This window comes from Amblyraja radiata, chromosome 26 (assembly GCF_010909765.2).
Source record: "Amblyraja radiata isolate CabotCenter1 chromosome 26, sAmbRad1.1.pri, whole genome shotgun sequence".
Classification (NCBI taxonomy): Eukaryota; Metazoa; Chordata; class Chondrichthyes; order Rajiformes; family Rajidae; genus Amblyraja; species Amblyraja radiata.
This window is the reverse complement of record NC_045981.1, coordinates 23,554,160-23,578,084: the sequence shown is the minus strand read 5'-3', so window position 1 is coordinate 23,578,084 and position 23,925 is coordinate 23,554,160. Positions and strand designations below refer to the sequence as shown.

At 41.9% G+C, this 23,925-nt stretch overlaps 1 protein-coding gene across 1 annotated transcript in view; it reads left to right on the top strand.

Moving 5' to 3' along the window:
* Positions 1 to 23,925, top strand: part of LOC116988061 (voltage-dependent T-type calcium channel subunit alpha-1G-like) — a 225,078-nt gene that overhangs the window by 69,560 nt on the left and 131,593 nt on the right. Inside the window, exons 9-11 of the mRNA XM_033044505.1 lie at positions 16,776 to 16,927; positions 17,704 to 17,889; positions 18,401 to 18,515. Coding sequence (XP_032900396.1) covers positions 16,776 to 16,927; positions 17,704 to 17,889; positions 18,401 to 18,515 — 453 coding nt within the window. The remainder of the gene's footprint in view (positions 1 to 16,775; positions 16,928 to 17,703; positions 17,890 to 18,400; positions 18,516 to 23,925) is intronic.

The window sequence follows — 23,925 nt, the reverse complement described above, 5'->3', positions numbered from 1 at the left end:
AAAAATCGTTCCACTGTACCTTTGTACACATGACAATAATAAGCAAAATAATAAATAATAAAATAATTTAGTGCTGCAACCTATTCTATGATTGTACTGTATAATAGGCCAGCAGGGGGGCGCCGCACGATGGCTGCCTCGCCAACGGTCTGTCTTCGTCTTTTTCCTTCTTTGTGTTTTTTGTTATAAAATGGATGTTTTAGTTTATCTTTAGTTTTGTATTTGTGGGGGATGGTGGTGGGGGGTGGTGGGGGGTGGTGGGGGAAACTTTTCTTATCTCTTTCCTCGACGGAGATGCAACATTTTCCGTGTCATATCTCCGACTGCACTGTGGCCTAACATCGTGGAGCTGGCCGTGTGCGGACGTGGCATCGAAGGACGAGAAGCCGAAGCAAAGAAGTTGAAGCCAAATAGCCGAATGGAAACGAAGCCGAAACGCCAAATAACCGAAAGCATACGAAGACGAAACGCCAACGAACCGAAACGGCGGGACGCCAAAAAGCCAACTAACCGAAAGGCTGCGTCTCCTAAAAGCAAACTCACCGAATGCCGCTCTGCCGAAAAGTCAAATTACGGACAGGACGTCGTCCATCACATCACTGGCCATTGGAGACGGGAGGGTGGGGGTCATTTTCCAACACAAGCCAAGGTGGCGTTTCGGCAGAGCGACCATTCGGCGAGTTTGCTTTTAGGCGACGCAGCCTTTCAGTTAGTTGGCTTTTCGGCTTCCCGTCGTTTCGGTTATTTGGCGCTTCGGCTTCGTTTCCATTCGGCTATTTGGCTTCGACTTCTTTGCTTCGGCTTCTCGTCCTTCGACGCCACGTCCGGGTACCGGAGCTGGCGGCCTCTTGCTGGGACTTCTAGAGCTCCAACACTGCTGAGTCTGCGGATTTTAACATCTTGGAGCGGGCGATCCCTTTGCCAGGGGTCGGCCTTTGGTGCTGAGGACTTTAGCATCGTGGCGCTCACGGTCCCTGGTTAGGGACCGACTTTGGGACTCCAAGCAACAGGAGTTTCGACAGCCCCGATGCAGGAGCTTAGACCGCCCCAACGTGAGAGCTCCATCGCTGGCTGCAGATGGTTCGACTCCCCTGACCACGGGAGAAAAGGAGGAAAGAAGATAAGATTTTATTGCCTTCCATCACAGTCGGGAATTTGGAGGAGCCGCTGTGATGGATGTCTATGTCAAATTTGTATGTAGTTGTGTGTCTTGTTGCTTTTTTGGTACGACTGTATGGCAAACCAAATTCCTCATATGTTGCAAAACATACTTGGCTAATAAATCACGATTATGATTATGAGTATGATTGTGATATTTACTTATGTAACATCAGTGACTACATTTCTTGTAAAAATGGTATTTGAATATGTTTAATTTTTTCCGTTTCCGTTAACATCTTATAATTGACTTCTATTTGAACATCACAGAAACTACAGCTAATTAAGTGTCACAGTTTCTAGTGTTGTGCTAATTCTGGAAGCACAAAGAACCACAGATGCTGAAATCTTGAGCAAAATACAAAGCTCAGCCACAGACTCAAACACAGAATGCTGCCTGACCTGCTGAATTACTCTAGCACTTTCTTTGCTGTAATTCTGGAAGCAGTTTGTCATTGTCTTATCTCATACTTCCATAGTCTCAAAATCAATGAAATGGATAATCCTCAAGTGGCTTAATTCCATGAATGAGGATACCAAAACAATACTAGATTTAGTCTTCTGTTGCAACCAATCTTGTTACATATTGGCGTCATCAATTGCGGTTTAATAAATAAAATCTTTGAATACACTAACTAATGATAAATAGTGTAAATCATTCTTTAAGTTATATGCCTTTCATTTTCCCAGTATTTTTAAATCATTCTGATCCAAATCAGTTCTTTGATCGGTGGAAAATCCAACCCCATTGTAATCACAATAGTTATTGCGATAAATTCTCAAAGTCATTATACAGTTTAACATTCTATTTCATCCAGATTGTTTAGAAATAAATTCTCCAATGACATGTGTTCTTGAAAAGATTTTAAAAATATTAGGCAGAAACAGAGAGAGACAATTAGATACGTCATTGAACTTTGCTGCTACCTTGAACTAGGATAACAGCAATGACATTTGTACAAAGTAATTAAACATGATTGAATTTTGAAGGTACCAATATTTGAGCTTCCAGCATTTCACTGAATTACCTATTGGAGTTGAGAAGAAATATTGCAACATTTTCTCCCAAGAGATTTAATATACCGAATAAAGGCATTTGTACAAAGCATCCTCTGCATATCCACTCTATCTAGGCCTTTCATTATTCTGCAAGGCAGATGTACATAATTGATTTATTTCTTAAATTTTTTACACTAACGTCCTGTTTTTTAGCACACTTTCTTATTTTATACTGTCTTTCTGAATTTCTGTGTAATTTATGTTTATTTTTTTGATGTGTGTTTGAGTCTATGTGCCTGTGATGCTGTTGCAAGCAAGATTCTTCATTGTACCTGTACCTCATTGTACATGTGCATATGACAGACATAAAGTCAACTTGGTTTCTTGATCCATGAGTCTCAAGATTTACAAACAAACATAATCGGATATAGAGGCAGTACATCTCTTCACATATATTAATAAGAGCCTATGCTCGTCTTGTCAAAGAAACAGGATGATGAAATATATTCGTAACTGAAGAGCAACCATCACTGAGTTGTATGAAAGTAGCATAGGAAGCGTTGTTTTTCCCTGCTTCTGCCATTTCTAAATGGGGAGAGGATTCAGAAATTGGAGGTGCTAAGGGACTTAGAAGTACTGATGCAGGATTCCCAAGACGTTAATTTGCAGGTTGAGTTGGTAGTAAGGAGGGTAAATGCAAGTGTAGCATTCATTTCGAGAGGACGTGAATATAAAAGAAAGGATGTAATGCAGCGGGCTCTATAAGGTGCTGGTCAGACCTCATTTGAAATATTGTGAGTGGTTTTGGGCCCCATATCTGAGGAAAGATTTGCTGGCATTGGAAAGGATCCAGAGGAGGTTTATGAGAATGATCCCAGGGATGATTAGGTTGGTGTTTGAGGAGGATTTGATGGCTCTGGGTCTATACTCGCTAGAGTTTAGAAGGATGCGGAGGGGGGGGGGGAATCTAATTGAAACCTACAGAATAATGAAAGGTCTAGACAGGGTGGATGTGGAGAGGATGTTTCAAGAAGTGGAGAGTGTAGAACCAGAGGGCACAGAATAAAATCTTGTACCGTTAGAATGAAGAAGAGGAAGAATGTCTTTAGCAGAGGGCGGTGAATCTGCGGAATTCATTGCCACAGATGTCAGTGGAGGTCCAGTCATTGGGTATTTTTAAAGTGGAACGTGATAGGTTCCTGATAGGAATGGTGGCAAAGGTTATGGGGAGAAGGAAGGAGAATGGAGTTGAGATGGAAAAAGGATCAGCCATGATCAAATGGCAGAGCAGACTCAATGGGCTGAAATGGCCTAACTCTGCACCTATGTCTATGATCTTATGATTTATTTAATTTTATTGGAACATTGCAAAGTGAATGGATATTTATATCCACCTGAATAAATGAGTATAATGGCTGAGTGTGTTTGGAAATTTCCAGACATGGTGTTGGGATCCCCTGTCTGTAATTGACAATTCCATTATTCATTTACAAGATTATTGAAAGAAAAAAATAAGATAACTAGGTTCTTAGATTAGACAACGGAAAGTGTCTAGAAGTTGGAATGTAGTCCATTGTATAGCCACAGACTTAATCTCCTCAACATCAGTGTGGTATCATTGAAATATTTTAGACCTGAAAATCTAAATCTGTCAAGTCAGCATTGCAAACTGTTGATTAGACAGTCTGACATAATTGGCCCCAGAAACAATAGATCCGCAACTCCTATATAGAGTGGCCCTAGCAGGACATCCTTGCGCAAGGCCCTTTATTTTAACTCAGAAAAATCCACCTTTGATGCCATGTGCATTTACAGGCTCCTCCTCCATTTGGCCATAATCATATGTTTACAGAATACAGTTTTATGGGAAGAGAGTGCATCTACATTTTAGTCAAATAGAAATTTGGAGAACAACAAAATATTAGAAATAGGAGCTAGAGTGAGTCATTAAAAAATATACTGTCGACTTAGTAATCTCACATCGGTTTTTGTTTTTGTATTTACCTTGGAATCAGAGTTAGAATATTTGATAGTACGATAGCCTTGGGTACTCTTTATTGTTGGACACTCCTCCTTTTAGTGGGCATCGATCAAAGGAAGCAAAAGTTTTACCTACTTTAATTTCTTTAACATGTCTACAACTTAAAGCAACTCATTTAACCACAAAATGTTGCTTGACAAGATTTCTTGAATACGTAATGGTAGCTGCGGAAATGAGCAACCTGTGATGCAGCTAGCAGCTTGGCTTTTTGTAGCGACTCATTTATGTTTGGCAGTTAAATGGCCTTTAAAATAAAATTAAGGGAGCCAGAACTTACCCATGCTAGGCCCTGAGGCGATTACTGTGACACATTGTCACGAGAATCTAACAGTTGACAAATTGTACCAGAGAGGGATATATTTCCAATGTACTGGTGCAGAGCAAGTTTATACCATTTTTTTCCTACTGTTCCTTCTGGACCAAAAAAGATTAATTATCAAAACAGTACTGACTGTCAACTGATGGAGCCTTTGAACAACAAAATGTTTCACCGCTTAATGAACTGGTTAACAAAAAAAGAATTAATTAAATTGAAATTTCAATGACCTGCAAATTGAAGGAACTGTTGAAAAAAAATGTTTTTTGGGTTAGTTAACTCACGTTGATAGTGTCTCATGTTGACTTATTTGGCTTGATGTTAACAAAGGAAATGTAAGGTGTAATCAGGATTGCAGTGAGGATAAGCTATAAATGAGGACATCCAATTGATGCATTAACGGTAGTTTTCGAGAAAGTGTGAACAAAAGAATATAAAAGCTATGAAACAAGTGTAGTAAGTGAGTGAGCACAAAAAAAGGAATGTAAAAGTTACAAAATACGAAGCTGCTTGACTGTGTTAATGAAAAGAGAAAAACTGAGAGAACATCACAGCTGTACAGGCCAGGCCAGGCAAGTTACTTAAGTTAATAATAATAATAATAATAATGCATTTTTTTTATGGGCGCCTTTCAGAACACACAAGGACACCTTGCAGTTAAAACAAGTAAACTACAAATATATAAATAGAATCAAACAAAAATAACATATCCATGAATTTGATAGAAAGTGGATTTACGTGGGATAGGCCAGTCTGAATAGGTGAGTTTTGAGGGAGGTTTTAAAGGTGGGGAATGGTATGGTACGGATGGATAGTGGGAGAGAGTTCCAGAGGCGAGGGGCAGAACAGCCGAAGGCTCTGAACCCCATCGTGGACAGGCAGGCAGATGAAGTTGAGACCAGGGAGGAAGAAGAGGATGGGGTTCTGGTGATAATGCGGTAATTCTGGTGAGAAGCGAGTTTGGGATGGAGTGTAAGGTTGGAGGAGTTCGAAGAGGTATGGAGGAGTGAGATTGTGGAGGGCTTTGAAAGTGAGGAGGAGAATCTTAAAATCAATGCGGTAATGGACAGTGTAGTTGTTTGAGGGTGGGAGTGATGTGTTCGGTGGATGGGGTTCTGGTGATAATGCGGGCAGCTGAGTTCTGGACCAATTGGAGTTTATGGATGGACTTGTGGGGTAAACCAGAGAGGAGAGAGTTACAATAATCAATACGGGAGGTGACGAGTGCGGGGATGAGAGTAGCAGTGCTGTTAGGTGTGAATGATGGACGAAGATGGTGGATAGTGCGTAGGTGAAAGTAAGCAGAGCGAGTGAGATTATTGATGTGTTTTTCAAAAGAAAGTGTGCTATCAAGGATGACACCCAGACTTTTGACCTGAGGGGAAGGAGGGACTATGGAATTGTCAATGTTGAGTGAGAAATTGGGACATTTTGATAGGGTGGATTTGGAGCCAACAAGGAGAATCTCAGTTTTGTCACAGTTGAGTTTGTGAGCAAACCAGGTTTTAATTTCCACTAGGTACACAAACTTGCTGGAGAAACTCAGCGGGTGCAGCAGCATCTATGGACAGTGATGCTGCTTGCACCCGCTGAGTTTCTCCAGCAATTTTGTGTACCTTCGATCTTCCAGCATCTGCAGTTCCTTCTTGAACACTTTAATTTCCACTAAGCAGTCAGACAAGGAAGAGGGAGGAAGCATGGAAGTGGGTTTGGTGGATAGGTAGAGCTGGGTGTCATCCACGTAGCAGTGAAAATGAATGTTATATTTCCTGAAAATATAACCAAGAGGGAGTAAATAAATTATAAAAAGGGGGAGCCCTAGGACTGAACCCTGGGGAACACCACTGGTGACTGGGGAGGGTTGTGATTGGACATTTTTAAGTTGTACAAACTGAGTGTGGCTGGAGAGGTATGATGTGAACCAGGTGAGTGATGTGTTGATGATATCAATGGAGGCTAGACGGTCGAGGAGGATGTTGTGAGAGATGGTGTCGAAGGCAGCAGTCAAATCAAGGAAGATGAGTATGTTGAGAGAACCGGAGTCGGCAGCCATCAGCAGATCGTTGGTGACCTTGTCTAATGCTGTTTCTGTGCTATGGAGAGGGCGAAAACCAGATTGAAATTGTTCATAGTGGTTATTGCTGATGAGATGATTGTGAACCTGTGCAGCAACTGTTTTTGTCTAGTATTTAAGAGATAAATGGCAAATTGGAGATTGGTCGGAAATTATTTAGATTGTTGGGATTTGCACCGGGTTTCTTAAGTACTGGAGTTATTGCAGCGGTTTTGAGAGAGGAAGGAACATGAGCAGAAATAAGGGAGGAGCGGATGTTAGTTATGGAAGAGGAGAGGGAAGGTAGACAGATTTTGACTAAGTGGGTGGGGAGGGTGTCAAGCTGGCAGGTGGATGATTTGGATTTTCGGATGAAATCAGATATTTCTGTAACAATTGGGAGTTGAAATCTAGATAATAAAGAAAAGGTGGAGACAGAAGAATGTGGATGAAGTGCACTATTCTCCGTATTAGATAAAGAGGGGAGCTGTTTGAGAATGTTTTCAATTTTGGTTTTGAAAAAGGACATAAAACTATTACATTGAGAAGTTGAGTACAAGTGGGGTGGAAGAGTATCAGGTGGTCGTGAGATCATGTTAATTGTGGAAAACAGAGCTCAAGTGTTCCCTTCGCCAGATGAAATTAAATTAGCATAGTATATGGATTTAGCTGTGGAGTGGGCATCCTTATACAGGTGCACAACCTTTTATCCGGAGTTCCGGAAACCGAAAAACTCCGAAAACCGGCCATTTTTTCCAGGATGTCGTCTGCACACCAAAGCTCGCGTTTGGCACCAAACTGGACCCGAAATGACCCACGGTCAACCCAGGTCTGTACTACTGTAGCGGCTGCCTCCTCCCCGGAGACCGGGGAGACACTTAAACATCTGTAAATCATTGCTTAAATGGTAGTCAGTTAGTTTGGAGGGCTTTTATGTGAAGGGGGAAACTTTAATTCTTAGTCCCCTACCTGGTCGGAGAGGCGGGGAGCGGTCAATGCCTTACCGGGTCGCCGTGCAGTAAGCTCCGGAGCGCTGTGGCCGCCGACTCTCAGCTGAGGCTGCGGGCGTCCGGAAGCGGGCGGCGCCGGTTGTAGCTCCGACCCCGGCAACGCTACCCCTGGCTGCGCGGCGCTCCAAATCCAGCGCGGCCCGCGGCCGGACGCCCGCAGCCCCAGCACCGCTGTGGCCGCCGACATGTTGTGTGTCGGCGGCCACAGCGCTCCGGAGCTTACCGCACGGCGACCTGGTAAGGCATTGCCCGCTCCCCGCTGGTATCCCAGCGCTGCGACGCCGCCGACTCCCAACATCGCGGCGCTAGGGCTGCGGGCGTCCGGCCGCGGGCCGCGCTGGATTTGGAGCGCCGCGCAGCCAGGGGTAGAGTTGCCGGGGTCGGAGCTCCAACCGCGGCCGGACGCCCGCAGCCCCCAGCTCCGCGATGTTGGGAGTCGGCGGCCACAGCGCTCCGGAGCTTACTGCACGGCGACCCGGTAAGGCATTGCCCGCTCCCCGCCTCTCCGACCAGGTAGGGGACTAAGAATTAAAGTTTCCCCCTTCACCCCCCCCACCACATAAAATCCCTCCAAACTAACTGACTAACATTTATGCAATGATTCCTCGGTCTCCGGGGAGGAGGCAGCCGCTCCAGACTTTTCAAGCCGCCCGCGCTACCTACCTAATCTACGCTAAAAATCTTCCATTCGGAAATCCGAAAAATTCCGAAATCCGACAAGTGCCTGGTCCCAAGGCTTTCGGATAAAAGGTTGTGCACCTGTAGTGCAGTATGTGGTTGTCATACATGTCCTTGTGAACAACAAGTCCATTTTTTTTGTACAATTCAATATTGAATCCTAAGCCTGCAACAAGCCTAGAAGAAGATGAAGTTTCATTCCTCAAGCTTTCATTGCAGTCACCAATCTGTGTTTGGTTTCACCAATGGAGAAGAAACCGTATTGTGGATGCTAAATGCAATGTACTACACTTGGAGAAAGGCAAGGGCATTGCTGCCTCACCTGGAATGACTGTTTCCGTAGAGGGAAAAGAAGAGGTAAAAGTAAAGGTTTACATAGTGTAATTGATTTGCAGAATATCTGTGTCCAGTGATGCCACTGTAATTCTCCACCCACATCGATTAATGTGCCTGTGGCTTCTTGCTTTGATATAACAAGGCCCTAAGTAAGCTTGAGGAACAACACCTCATCTTCTTCTTGGCATATTGCTAAGAGAAGCACATTGATGGTGTTGAAGGAAAGAAGGTAGACCAAAGTGATCAACAAGCTATGGCTGATTATTTGTACCAGCCTTGATGCCATCAAATATGAATCCAAGTCTTGGCACTTACAAAGCAATCATGCTCTGGGTTAATGATAAATATTGGTTATAAGTAATGCCATGTGATCTTTTTCATCTGCCTGGAGAGTTGTCAGGGCTAATCATGATTCTATTATTCAAACTACACCCAGAATGAAGATACTTAGATTAGGACTTCTTTGGTTATCTAATGTGAAGGTTTATTTGCTGGTCAATCTGCAATATAATTTCAAACTCAGTCAAGGCTGCAGAATCACAGAACATAAATTTAAGTACATCTTTAAAAATATATTTTAAATTACTTTGTTTCTCTAATATTTGAAGTAGTCAACTAGGCGAGAGAGCAAAGGCAATTAACGATATTCAAACTGCCAATCAATGTTTGTCCAGATAGTCTAGGGTAACATGAGGATAATGTTTCATGGACGAATGAGCAAACTTCATATTTGCTTTGTTCCCAAGAGGATCCAAGTATCACATATATATCTTGTGGGATGAAAAATGGTTTGAATTGTCTGTGCCTTCTCAATTGAGCAGTATCCAACAATATTAATGTAGTCCGCCACGCAAATCATCCCAACCCCAGCCACCACACGGCATTGACTTCTCATGCACAGCCTCACAACATGACCATACTTGCATTTAATTGTCACCATCTACCATCTTATTGCCCTAATTTTATGAAAGTTTATTATAGTTTATTCTTTAATGAGCAACATGTCGAATCCATCTGAAGGAATTATTGGTCTGTAAGTAATTAGTAGTGCTGTGACTTATCATTTCACAATCTTCCCAAAAATAGCTCAACCACGTGAACCTTTATTTTTAATTTAAGCTTTTTTTAAGATTATTTGGTGTGCAGTCTGATACAGAACAAACTTAATGAGCACAATGTTTATCAAAGAGTTTTTTGAGATATGTATTTGGTTTATATTTTGAGAAATTCTTTTCAAACTAATTTGGCTGGGAAGTTGGAACACATTACAAGAGCTTTGGGTTTTACTTTTAATGAATCAAAATGTTTACAACATAAGCATGGACTTTAGTCAAACACAGTATTTATACATTGGAAAATTAAGCTTAGCTTTGTACCTAGTTCTTAGCTATACTGTAACTATTGACAAAACTATACCTGTAATGCATACATTTCACTGTTCTTTTTTAATTAATCAAAATCTTTACAACATAAGCATTAGTTAAACACAGTATTTATACATCGGGAAATTATGTTTAATTTTGTACCTACTCGGCTATACCAGTATTGACAAAACTATGCCTACAATGCAATCATTTCACTGCTCTTCCTTTTCCTTTATCTAAAACATTTTCAAGATAGATATGAAGGTTAGTTTTGAAAGCTAACCATATTTAACATGCTTGTTTGAATCCTAATGGCTGTGCTTCACAAAACTTCTTATTGATGGAGCAATGTAATACTTTGAGGTCTGGAGATAGAGAGGATGAGGGGTGACATTTATCACCAAAAGCAATGCTAATTTAGCTCATAGCGAGTTAGTGGTCCTGTTTTATACTGTGCTTAGTTTTCTTTTAAAGGCAGTGGATAAGGTTGGGCTGGTGTAAAGTGGGCTGCAAAATGATGGCAGTAAGCAAATTCTGGACTATGGTTCTAATCCAGTCTCACGCTTGCTGAAATCCACATATACATTTTATTAAGTAATATTTTGGAGTAAAGGAAAGACTAATGTTTTAATGCGTGCATCTACTATGCAATCAGTATTCCAGCCAACAGGAATTCAGCTTCCAACTATTCCAGCTGTATTTTAGCTGAGACTGAAGTAAGAATATTAAGTTGGCTCCTCATGAGGGAAATCATCGCTGATCTCCAATGCAATGTGTGTGTAGTCACGGAAAATAAAGTAGAATTCACGTGAAGTCCAAGAAACTGGTTAACTGGCTCTCTCCTCTATGTTGAAGAAGACAGGGATATCAAGTCAAGTCAAGTCACTTTTATTTCTATAGCACATTTAAAAAAGAACTCTTGTTGGCCAAAGTGCTTTACATTGGTGGAGGTACTAACGTTATAGAAACATAGAAACATAGAAATTAGGTGCAGGAGTAGGCCATTCGGCCCTTCGAGCCTGCACCGCCATTCAATATGATCATGGCTGATCATCCAATTCAGTATCCCGTACCTGCCTTCTCTCCATACCCTCTGATCCCCTTAGCCACAAGGGCTACATCTAACTCCCTCTTAAATATAGCCAATTAACTGGCCTCAACTACCCTCTGTGGCAGAGTGTTCCAGAGATTCACCACTCTCTGTGTGAAAAAAGTTTTTCTCATCTCGGTTTTAAAGGATTTCCCCCTTATCCTTAAGCTGTGACCCCTTGTCCTGGACTTCCCAACATCGGGAACAATCTTCCTGCATCTAGCCTGTCCAACCCCTTAAGAATTTTGTAAGTTTCTATAAGATCCCCTCTCAATCTCCTAAATTCTAGAGAGTATAAACCAAGTCTATCCAGTCTTTCTTCATAAGACAGTCCAGACATCCCAGGAATCAGTCTGGTGAACCTTCTCTGCACTCCCTCTATGGCAATAATGTCCTTCCTCAGATTTGGAGACCAAAACTGTACGCAATACTCCAGGTGTGGTCTCACCAAGACCCTGTACAACTGCAGTAGAACCTCCCTGCTCCTATACTCAAATCCTTTTGCTATGAAAGCTAACATACCATTCGCTTTCTTCACTGCCTGCTGCACCTGCATGCCTACTTTCAATGACTGGTGTACCATGACACCCAGGTCTCGCTGCATCTCCCCTTTTCCTAATCGGCCACCATTTAGATAATCGTCTGCTTTCCTGTCTTTGCCACCAAAATGGATAACCTCACATTTATCCACATTATACTGCATCTGCCAAACATTTGCCCACTCACCCAGCCTATCCAAGTCACCTTGCAGTCTCCTAGCATCCTCCTCACAGCTAACACTGCCCCCCAGCTTAGTGTCATCCGCTAACTTGGAGATATTGCCTTCAATTCCCTCATCCAGATCATTAATATATATTGTAAATAGCTGGGGTCCCAGCACTGAGCCTTGCGGTACCCCACTAGTCACTGCCCGCCATTGTGAAAAGGACCCGTTTACTCCTACTCTTTGCTTCCTGTTTGCCAGCCAGTTCTCTATCCACATCAATACTGAACCCCCAATGCCAGTGTGCTTTAAGTTTGTATACTAATCTCTTATGTGGGACCTTGTCGAAAGCCTTCTGGAAGTCCAGATACACCACATCCACTGGTTCTCCTCTATCCACGCTACTAGTTACATCCTCGAAAAATTCTATAAGATTCGTCAGACATGATTTACCTTTCGTAAATCCATGCTGACTTTGTCCAATGATTTCACCACTTTCCAAATGTGCTGCTATCCCATCTTTAATAACTGACTCTAGCAGTTTCCCCACTACCGATGTTAGACTAACTGGTCTGTAATTCCCCGTTTTCTCTCTCCCTCCCTTCTTAAAAAGTGGGGTTACGTTTGCTACCCGCCAAGCCTCAGGAACTACTCCAGAATCTAAAGAGTTTTGAAAGATTATTACTAATGCATCCACTATTTCTGGAGCTACTTCCTTAAGTACTCTGGGATGCAGCCTATCTGGCCCTGGGGATTTATCGGCCTTTAATCCATTCAATTTACCCAACACCACTTCCCGACTAACCTGGATTTCACTCAATTCCTCCAACTCCTTTGACCCGCGGTCCCCTGCTATTTCCGGCAGATTATTTATGTCTTCCTTAGTGAAGACGGAACCAAAGTAGTTATTCAATTGGTCCACCATATCCTTGTTCCCCATGATCAACTCACCTGTTTCTGACTGCAAGGGACCTACATTTGTTTTAACTAATTCTTTCTTTTCACATATCTATAAAAACATTTGCAGTCAGTTTTTATGTTCCCTGCCAGTTTTCTTTCATAATCTATTTTTCCTTTCCTAATTAAGCCCTTTGTCCTCCTCTGCTGGTCTCTGAATTTCTCCCAGTCCTCTGGTATGCTGCTTTTTCTGGCTAATTTGTACGCATCATCTTTCGCTTTGATACTATCCCTGATTTCCCTTGTTATCCACGGATGCACTACCTTCCCTGATTTATTCTTTTGCCAAACTGGGTTGAACAATTTTTGTAGTTCATCCATGCAGTCTTTAAATGTCTTCCATTGCATATCCACCGTCAACCCTTTTAGAATTAATTGCCAGTCAATCTTGGCCAATTCACGTCTCATACCCTCAAAGTTACCTTTCTTTAAGTTCAGATCCATTGTTTCTGAATTAACAATGTCACTCTCCATCCTAATGAAGAACTCAACCATATTATGGTCACTCTTGCCCAAGGGGGCACGTACAACAAGACTGCTAACTAACCCTTCCTCATTACTCAATACCCAGTCTAAAATAGCCTGCTCTCTCGTTGGTTCCTCTACATGTAGATTTAGATAACTATCCCGCATACATTCCAAGAAATCCTCTTCCTCAGCACCCCTGCCAATTTGATTCACCCAATCTATATGTAGACTGAAGTCACCCATTATAACTGTTTTGCCTTTGTCGCACGCATTTCTAATTTCCTGTTTGATACCATCTCCAACTTCACTACTACTGTTAGGTGGCCTGTACACAACACCCACCAGCGTTTTCTGCCCCTTAGTGTTTCGCAGCTCTACCCATACCGATTCCACATCCTCCAAACTAATGTCCTTCCTTTCCATTGCGTTAATCTCCTCTCTAACCAGCAACGCTACCCCACCTCCTTTTCCTTTCTCTCTATCCCTCCTGAATATTGAATATCCCAGGATGTTCAGCTCCCAGCCTTGGTCACCCTGGAGCCATGTCTCCGTGATCCCAACTATATCATAATCATTAATGGCTATCTGCACGTTCAACTCATCCACCTTATTACGAATACTCCTTGCATTGAGACACAAAGCCTTCAGGCTTGTTTTTACAACGCTCTTACCCCTTATACAATTATGTTGAAAAGTGGCCCTTTTTGATTTTTGCCCTGGTTTTGTCTGCCTGCCACTTTTACTTTTCACCTTGCTACCTATTGCTTCTACCCTCATTTTACACCCCCCTGCCTCTCTGCTCTTGTACCCATCCCCCTGCCACATTAGTTTAAATCCTCCCCGACAGCACTAGCAAACACTCCCCCAAGGACATTGGTTCCATTCCAGCCCAGGTGAAGACCGTCCTGTTTGTACTGGTCCCACCTCCCCCAGAACTGGTTCCAATGCCCTAAAAATTTGAATCCCTCCCCCTTGCACCATTTTTCAAGCCACGTATTCATTTGCAATATCCTCCTATTTCTACTCTGACTGGCCCGTGGTACTGGTAGTAATCCAGAGATTATTACCTTTGAGGTCCTACTTTGAAGTTTATCTCCTAGCTCCCTAAATTCATCTTGTAGGACCTCATCCCTTTTTTTACCTATATCGTTGGTGCCAATATGCACCACGACAACTGGCTGTTCACCCTCCCCCTCCAGAATGTTCTGCAGCCGTTCAGTGACATCCCTGACCCTAGCACCAGGGAGGCAACATACCATCCTAGTGTCTCGTTTGCGGCCGCAGAAACGCCTATCTATTCCCCTGACAATTGAATCCCCTATTACTATTGCCCTTCCACTCTTTTTCCCCCCCTCATGTGCTGCAGAGCCACCCATGGTGCCATGAACTTGGCTACTGCTGCATTCCCCTGATGAGCCATCTCCCTCAACAGTATCCAAAATGGTATACCTGTTTAGGAGGGAGATGACCGCAGGGGACTCCTGCACTACCTGCCTACTGCTTTGCTGGCTATTGGCCACCCGTTTCCTTTCTGTCCTCTTACCTTTTACCTACGGTGTGACCAACTCGCTGTACGTGCTATCCACGACTTTCTCAGCATCGTGGATGCTCCAGTATGAATCCAGCCGCAGTTCCAATCGTTCAATGCGGTCTGCCAGGAGCTGCAGCTGTACACACTTCCTGCAAACGTAGTCACCAGGGACACCGACCATATCCCTGATCTCCCACATGTTGCAGGCTGAGCAAACCACGGGGCCAATCTCCACTGACATATCTTACTCCCAAATTAACTCTATATTAAATATTAAAAAACACAAAACTTTATCCTTTAAACTTTACTAATAAATACTAATAAATACTATACACTTAACTCCCAGAATCCTTAACTCCCAGAATCCTTAACCTGAAGGCAGAAATGTAAAAATGTAAACCCGGTCCTCTTCCACCAATCAGAGGCTTCCCCCAGTCTCCTTCTCTGGAACGTTGCCGATTTTGGTGTCAGGTCCCTGGGCCTCTGTGAAAGCAAGCCCCGCGATGTATTTTATACTTACAGCGCAGGTACTCCTCCCCTCGCACCAACGGCTCCCTGGGCCTCTGTGAAAGCAAGCCCCGCGATGTTATACGACATTGGTTCATAGATTAAGTACATACATAAATACATACATATAGCCCTCCCTCAGAGGACGTCAAGAAAGGCTTGAGAGTAAAGATGAGTTTTACGTCTCGACTTAAAGGAGTCGATGGAGGGGGTGGTTCTGATGGGAAGAGGGATGCTGTTCCACAGTCTAGGAGCTGCAACCGCAAAGGCGCGGTTGCCCCTGAGCTTATGCCTAGACCGCGGGATGTTCAATAACCCCAAGTCAGACGATCTGAGGGACCTGGAGGTGGTGTGGTGGCTAAGCAGATTTTTGATGTAAGTGGGGGCAAGCCCGTTAAGAGCTTTATAGACATAAAGAAGGATCTTGAAATTTATTCGGAATATCTCTTTCAAATGAGTAAGTTAACTAACAAAAAACCGTAATCACCATAATACTTGTACAAGCCCACGTGTTTTCTGATTTCCAACTCAGACATTCATCTGTCTTTTGTGATTACTGTAAATGACATAATGGGAAAATAATATGTTAAAAAGCCTATTGACTGTGGTCAGATGTTTCAATGGATTGTTAGTGAGATTATAGTTTAAAATCCAGCCAGACTAAAAGGATGCAAAGGTCTTAAATGCATTGTTTCCTCTAGTCAGTGTTAATTAAGTTCTGAATGGAGCATTATTGACCTCTAATGGATCGAGGACTTAAGTAAGGTAAGTGAATGTTTTATCTATCAATGTGGAAAAGTTCACACCAAAGCATTTAAGGGAATTCTTCTGAATTTTGTGTTAAAGCATATTTTAAAGTAGGTTAAGAAATGCTTTATAGTGCATAGAAACATAGACAATAGGTGCAGGAGTAGGCCATTTGGCCCTTCGAGCCAGCACCGCCATTTAATATGATCATGGCTGAACATCCAAAATCAATAGACAAAAATGCTGGAGAAACTCAGAGGGTGCGGCAGCATCTATGGAGTGAAGGAAATAGGCAACATTTCGAGCCAAAACCCTTCTTCAGACTGATGTAGGGTGGGGGGGGGGGGGGCAGGAAGAAGAAAGGAAGAGGAGGCGCCAGAAGGCTGAGGGAGAGCTGAGAAGGGGAGGAGGCAGTGGGGGCTACCTGAAATGTATTTACCTTCGCTCCATAGATGCTGCCGCACCCACTGAGTTTTTGTCTACCTTCGATTTTCCAGCATCTGCAGTTCCATATAACCATATATGGTTCCTCCTTAAACATCCAAAATCAGTACCCTTTTCCAGCGTTTCCTCCATATCCCTTGATTCCCTTAGCCCTAAGAGCTAAATCTAACTCTCTCTTGAAAACTAATCTATCTGCATCTATCCACGACACCCAGGACTGGGAGATAGCAAAGAAAAAAAATATTATACCTCACAATACTGACATCCCTTGGATTGATATGCATAAAGATCATATTCCGAAAAAAGTAAGTGAATTGTTGCCCTGAAATCTGGACGATGCTCATTCTAATGCCTTTTTCATTTATCCCCCCAGCCAGAGGAACTAACTAACGCACTGGAGATCAGCAATATTGTCTTCACCAGCCTGTTCGCATTGGAAATGCTCTTAAAGATCTTGGTGTATGGGCCTTTTGGCTACATCAAGAATCCTTACAACATCTTTGATGGTATCATTGTAGTTATCAGGTAAATTGTCACAAGTAAATGTAGATTCATTTCTCGCAACCTCAAACTTAACTTCTGTCAATGTGGATTGTAAATTCCAAAATACTAACTTTAGAGACCTTTAAAGATACAAAAACTAGGAAACACAAAACAGATATTATTCACCTGTAAAATCACCATCACTCATTCCATACATTTGTGTGATCGTAGAAATGTATGGCACAGAAGGAGGCATTCAACACAGCCAGAAATAAATGTCATATCAATCCCATTTTTCAGATACTGGTGCACAGAAATGCAGCTCACAGTTGCTCAAGTGATGGTCCACATACATGAAATGTGGTGAGAGTTTCTGTCTGCACTACATTTTCAGGCAGTGAAGTCCAGATCCCCAATACTTGTTCAGTGAAATCATATTGCTATAATCCTCCACCATGAACTCAAATCTATGTCCCTATATTTGCGGACATCTCTGCGAAGTTTTGTTTTAACTCTGAACAAACTTCTCATAATTAGTATATCTCAGTTAAATCTCTTCTTTGTCTCTTTGGTTCCATTAAAAATAATTTCATCCTAGACAGTTCTCATAACTGTAATTTGCCAGTCTTGGAAACATCATCATAAATCTCCTCTATGATGCCATCACATACACCCAGCAGTTGGGTGACCAGAGCTATACATAAAGCTCCAGCTGTGGCCCACTAAGCTTCTCTATATTTCACGCACAATCTCCATATTCTTGGTTTGCAATGCCCCATAGGTTTGCAATGCATCATACTAATGTTATGTTATTCCAGTGTGTGGGAGATTGTGGGCCAGCAGGGCGGAGGCCTGTCAGTGCTGCGTACCTTCCGGCTGATGCGAGTGCTGAAGTTGGTGCGGTTTATGCCAGCCCTGCAACGCCAGCTGGTGGTCTTGATGAAAACAATGGACAATGTTGCCACCTTCTGTATGCTGCTGATGCTATTCATCTTTATCTTCAGGTGAGTGAAGGGCAGAGTCCCCTTCATCAAGCACTACCTCAGGTGGTCCATATTCATGCACACGCTTAAGCATTTCCTGACAGTGTAGATCACTGGGGAATGTCAGGGAGCAATATCCATAACTAATAGACCCTGTGTGCTGTCCCTTCTGTCTGAAGCAGAAAATTGGGTGGTTTCCTTTGGTGTACGTTTCTGTCCCTAATTTTCTCTGGAGCGTATTTCTCTTATTTCTGTATTTTGGATATTTTAACGCTTCATTTAACATTACTGATGGCAATGAGTTTTGAAGCAACAATCTTCCAACAACAACTTCTGTGATTGAACCAGGATAGAGGGATAGTGAATAGGGACACATTTATGATTAACTATATGTCTTTTCTGTGAGATTCTGGGATTTGGCAAGGCACTGGATTGAGATGACATTTCATTAATGGCAATACTTACCACAGATTTGGTTATTATATATTGGTAAGATGCACATGGTTACATAATATTCTGTTTTCTTTTACAGTATTCTGGGAATGCATCTTTTTGGCTGCAAGTTTGCATCAGAAAATGAAGGAGACACTCTTCCTGACAGAAAGAACTTTGACTCACTTCTCTGGGCTATTGTAACTGTCTTCCAGGTATGGAAAATGATGCTCAACGTTTAAAAGTTCTAGCTAGAGTTCAGCAATTACAATTATACAATTTTGGCCAGCGTAAATTTGGAAGGATGTTAAGTTCTTGGAATGGGTGCAGAGGTGATTTGCTCGAATGCTCCCAGAAATAAGGGGCATCAGTTGTATGGAGAGAGCGGGGAAACTGGGATTGTTTTCCCTGCTGCAACAATGTTTCAGGGTTGATTTATAGCTTGGTTAGAGAGTCTACCAATGTTAGGAGGAAGAGCCCAGGAGAGAGCTGAGTAAGTAAATTTATTTGAGGGGATCTACCTGAGCTGGGTTCCCAGTGCTGTCCGAAACCTGCTTACGGAGGGCTCCTTGATGTCAAGCAGAAATGGACTTCACTGTTGGTGTGAGCATCTGCTTCACCTTGAGGGTTACCTGCACTCAAGGGTACAAAATTGCAGAAATGGCATATCATTGAATGTTGCTGCACAACTTTAGAAACCTCATCATTAGCACAACAGACCATAGAGGATCCAGAATGAACGTTGTGTTCCTCATAGTCCAACTATGTACCACATTTTTATTTGGAAGATTGTATTTTGGACTGGAGGCTTGTGACTAGTGGTGTGTCTCAGGATTCGGTGCTGGCCCCATTGCTGTTTGTCATCAATAACAATGATTTAGATGAGAATGCACAAGATTAGTAAGTTTGCACATGACACTAAAACAGGAGGTATTGTAAATGGCGAAGATGGATGTCAAAATTTGCAACAGTATCTTGATCTGTTGGGCAGATGGGTCAAGGAATGGTTGAAGAAATTTAAACAGAAAAGTATGATATATTGCTCTTAGGGAAGTCAAACCAGCACAGGGCCTACACAGTAAATGGTGGGACTCTGTGGAGTGTTGTAGAACAGAGGGATCCATGGGTGGAGGTACATCGTTCCTTGAAAGTGGCGTCACAATTAGATAGGGTGGTCAAGAAGGCTTTCAGCACTTTGACCTTCATCAGTCAGAGTATTGATTATAGAAATTGCAAGGTCATATTACAGTTATACAAAATATTGGTGAGGCCACATTTAGAGTATTGTGTTCACCTTGTTATAGGAAAGATGTTCTAAGTAGGAAATGGTGCAGAGAAGATTTGCAAAGATGTTGCCAGGACTTGAGGCCCTAAACTACAGGGGGAGGTTGAGCAGACTAGGACTTTTTTCCTAGGAGGGCAGACGAATGAAGGGTGATCTTATAGAAGCATATAAGATCATGAGGAATATATACTTTTTACCCAGATTAAGGGAATCATGAACCGGAGGTAATAGGTTTATGGTGAGGGGGGAAATAGGAACCTAAGAGATATGAGAGATAACTTTTTTACACAAAGGGTGGTAGGTAAATGAAGCAAGCTACTAGAGGAGGTAGTTGAGGCAGGTACTATCACAACATTTAAGAAATATTTGGACAGGGTGGGACTACTGTAGATGGGACATGTTGGTCTATGACTCTACGGAAAAAAAACTAGTAAGGTTGAATGTTTAAGAAGGAACTGCAGATGCTGGAAAATCGAAGGTAAACTAAAGTGCTGGAGAAACTCAGCGGGTGCAGCAGCATCTATGGAGCGAAGGAAATAGGCAACGTTTCGGGCCGAAACCCTTCTTCAGACTGATGTAGGGTGGGGGGAGGGTGGGAAGAAGAAAGGAAGAGGAGGAGCCAGAGGGCTGAGGGAGAGCTGAGAAGGGGAGGAGACAGTGAGGGCTACCTGAAATTGGAGAATTCAATGTTCATGCCGCTGGGATGTAAACTGCCCAAGCGAAATATGAGGTGCTGCTCCTCCAATTTCTGGTGGTCCTCACTCTGGCCATGGAGGAGGCCCAGGACAGAAAGGTCGGATTCGGAATGGGGGGGGGGAGTTGAAGTGCTGAGCCACCGGGAGATCAGGTTGGTTAGAATACAAGTAAAGAGAATGCTAGAATGTGGTGATGCAGAAAGTATCCTGATACAAGCTTCCCCTATGATATGGTATTCAGGAATTAAAATGTGCCCTTATAGAATTCACAAATCACTGCTCAAAATTTTAAAATCTAGAATAGAATTTGCTCTCACAGAATGCATGTGAAACAAAAACAAATAAACACAATATTATTATTTTTCAACTTGTATTTTTAGTGGCCAGTGCAGATGACATGGCTTCATGTTACAGAAAATCACAATAGTCTGTTTTCTGGGAACACAACCTCCCCGTAATGCTGGGAACACCAGCATATCAAATGTATAAAGTTGACATGGAGGTTCAGCAAATAATTAGAAAAACAAAAGGAATGTTACTTTTCATTGCCAATGGGATGGAGCATAAAAGTAGGGAAGTCTGGCTAAACTGTACAGAACACTGTTGAGAATGTCTAAAATACTGAATACAGCTTGGCTCTTTTTTAAGGGGGGATATGGCTGCTTTGCAGGTAGTTCAGAGAGCTGATGGTACAGACACATACAATTCTAAAGGTGCTTGTCAACGTATATGTTGAGCTGTCAGTTTTACTTGTGGTGGGGGGGGGGAGGATCCATATATATTTGGGGCAGAGTTACTGAATAAAAAGTCAACCGCTTCAATAAAGAAGAGGAAAATCTTCTCACAGAGAACCTTCGAATTCTCTTGAAATTCTCTGCCTTTGAGATTTGCGAAGATTAAATTATTGAATATATTCAAGGTTGAAGTGACAAGTTTTTAGTTTGTCAGGTTGACAAAAATTATGAAAAATATGTAGGAAAGTAAAGTTGAAGATAATATTAGATCAGTTATGATCTTGGTGAATGACAGAGAAGGTTCGATAGGCTGTATGGCTGATTCCTGTTCCTAGTTCTTATGTTCTCATGTAATGGTACAGAATCTGATTACCATAAAAATATACTTTTAAGCACTTCTTCAAAAGAACTAGTCCGAATTTAGAAAAGTGAAATAGAAGGCACCTTGATAATTGATTATTAAAATAAACTTCAGTTCTAAGTCCAAACTACTCAGTAAGCATGGATCCCATGCATCTTAATCTTCTGGATCTGCCTACCATGAGGTACCTTGTCAAATGCCTTACTGAAGTCTATGTAGACAACATTCGCTGCCCTAATCTCATCAATCCCATTCATCACCTCATCAAAAAACCCTATTAGTTTGTCAGACATGACCTGCTCCGTGCAATGCCATGCTGATTGTCCCTAATTCTCTTCCAATCATGAGTAAATCCTGTCCTTAACAATCTTCTCCAATAGCCTTCCTACCTCTAATGTTGGGCTCATGGACCTATAATTTAGTGGATTATTCCTATATTCCTCCTTAAAGGAATAACTGAACTCACTATTCTCCATGCCTTTTTCTACGGTGAATTACTCATTTAATACCTCGCCTCTATCCAACAGTATTCACCAGAACAAACAGTTTGGGAGAAAATCTCTTTCTATAGTAATGGTGATGGGTATGGAGTATATGTAGTTGATCATAGACTGTTTTATGTAACTATATTTCAATTTCATGCTTCCTGGAGCAATGAAATGTAGCCCTCTTTGTATTCATTGAAGGGCTTGACCTAAGACCCAATTGGCAATGATTCTGCTAAAGTGCAAGATGTTGATCCATTTGAATTACAAACTTGCTTTGGATTTTAGGAACAATTTACTACCTTCGGGCCAACGGACTTGGTGAGAGCAGGGTTAGCAGTTATATCAATGCTTGAATATAAAACATTAACTTCATTTTTTTATTGCTCCCTGAACATGTTAAGCGCCCTGAAGCTCTTCACAGGAGCTATTACTTGTTTTGGTAAAAGTGGTGCACAGATGGTGACAGTATTGCTCTGTGGGGCTGCCAATCTCACACAAGCGAGATCTGGAATTATCATTTAAAACCATTTCTCAAGGAGAGAATATTCTTTTGGCAGCAGACTTCTAGCAACCATATGTTCTTGATTATATTTTTCACATTTTGAAAATATCACTGCTCCAACTAAACCTACAATAATAGTCTGGATGCACCATTCTCCATATCACTGACTCTATGCCATTAAGACTGACAGGAAGCACATTGAGAGATGTTCGTGCTTTCCGATATAGTTCATTATAGCCTTCATCCAGCTGTAAAAGTTACTTGGATCTAAAACTGACTCTTACAATCACTTGAAAGCAATGTCAAAGATCGTCATGTAATCCTGATCGTCATGTAATCTGCATTCACACATTTGTTTGGAAGGAATACCAAACCCATGTTATGAGGTTATGGGTTATACCAAACCCATGCAAGTACATCCCATTTATCCAGACAACGGCTAGAAATGTGCAGTCCAAGCAACTAGGCACTGGCTTCATAAAGCTGTTGTTTAATGAAAGCCTTGCAGCAGCACTGGCCGCAAGAATGGAATGTCTAGTGGTGATCAAGAAGCATATCTCTGGAACGTTCCAACATAGACATTTTCTGTGTCATCTGTTTATCCAGCATGCAGGTCAATGACGGATCTTCATGATCCTGAGATGTATTATCAGTGGAAATTAGTCAAATTTATTGAAGACGTTAGGTTTAATCTTGATTTTGTGCAATATTAGCTACCAACCCTCTGTCAATTATTTTGCACATCTTGCACTCAAGATCCTTCCCATTGAGCCCTTCACTCTTGAGGATTGAATTAATATTATGTTTGGCATTTGCATGTTAACTTGAAATTAGTTTAATCATGCTGTGTGTTCCCCATTTAAATGTAGTGGCTGAGTACTGACATGTATTCCTGTTTCTGATTAGATTGCTTCCTTAGTAAAGTGAGTATGATAAATACTGTAAAAACAGTCACTTTACCAGGTGTTGGGTCAATGACAGTGTAAAATGGGTGATAACATATCACCCCAAGATTTACCCGAGTCAGTCTTGTACTCCACCATTTTAAATGGAATTAACCCAGGGATAGTTAAATCAAGTTTTTTTACTCCATTAGATGTTTGTAACTCCCCGATATAGAAAGTTATCAAACATTAATAATTCCAAAATTCATGAAATTACAAAATAAATGACTGAAAGTAACACAATCTAATATTCTGTGGAATATTTCTTCAAAAATTGGAATAGTGCAATATTTGACACCCCGAGGAGGTAGAAGTGTTTCCAGCACGCAATTTAGGAGAGTGAAGACAAAATCCCCCTGAAAAACAATTGAATGGTGCAAAGAGTATGGGGCAACCTGGCATTCTCTATTAAAATGTCAAAGCTAAATCAAACAACAAAATGGCCTTTTGTTACGACTCCCGAATGCAGGTACTTCAGAGCCTGCATAATTCAAAAACCAGGTTCAAGTTCAAAAATCATTTAATTTCAATAGAACATAAAAACCAAACCTGTTTTAAACAACCCAGTCAGGGATATGGATGGACTAACAAACAATTAAACAGTGCTCCAGCCAGC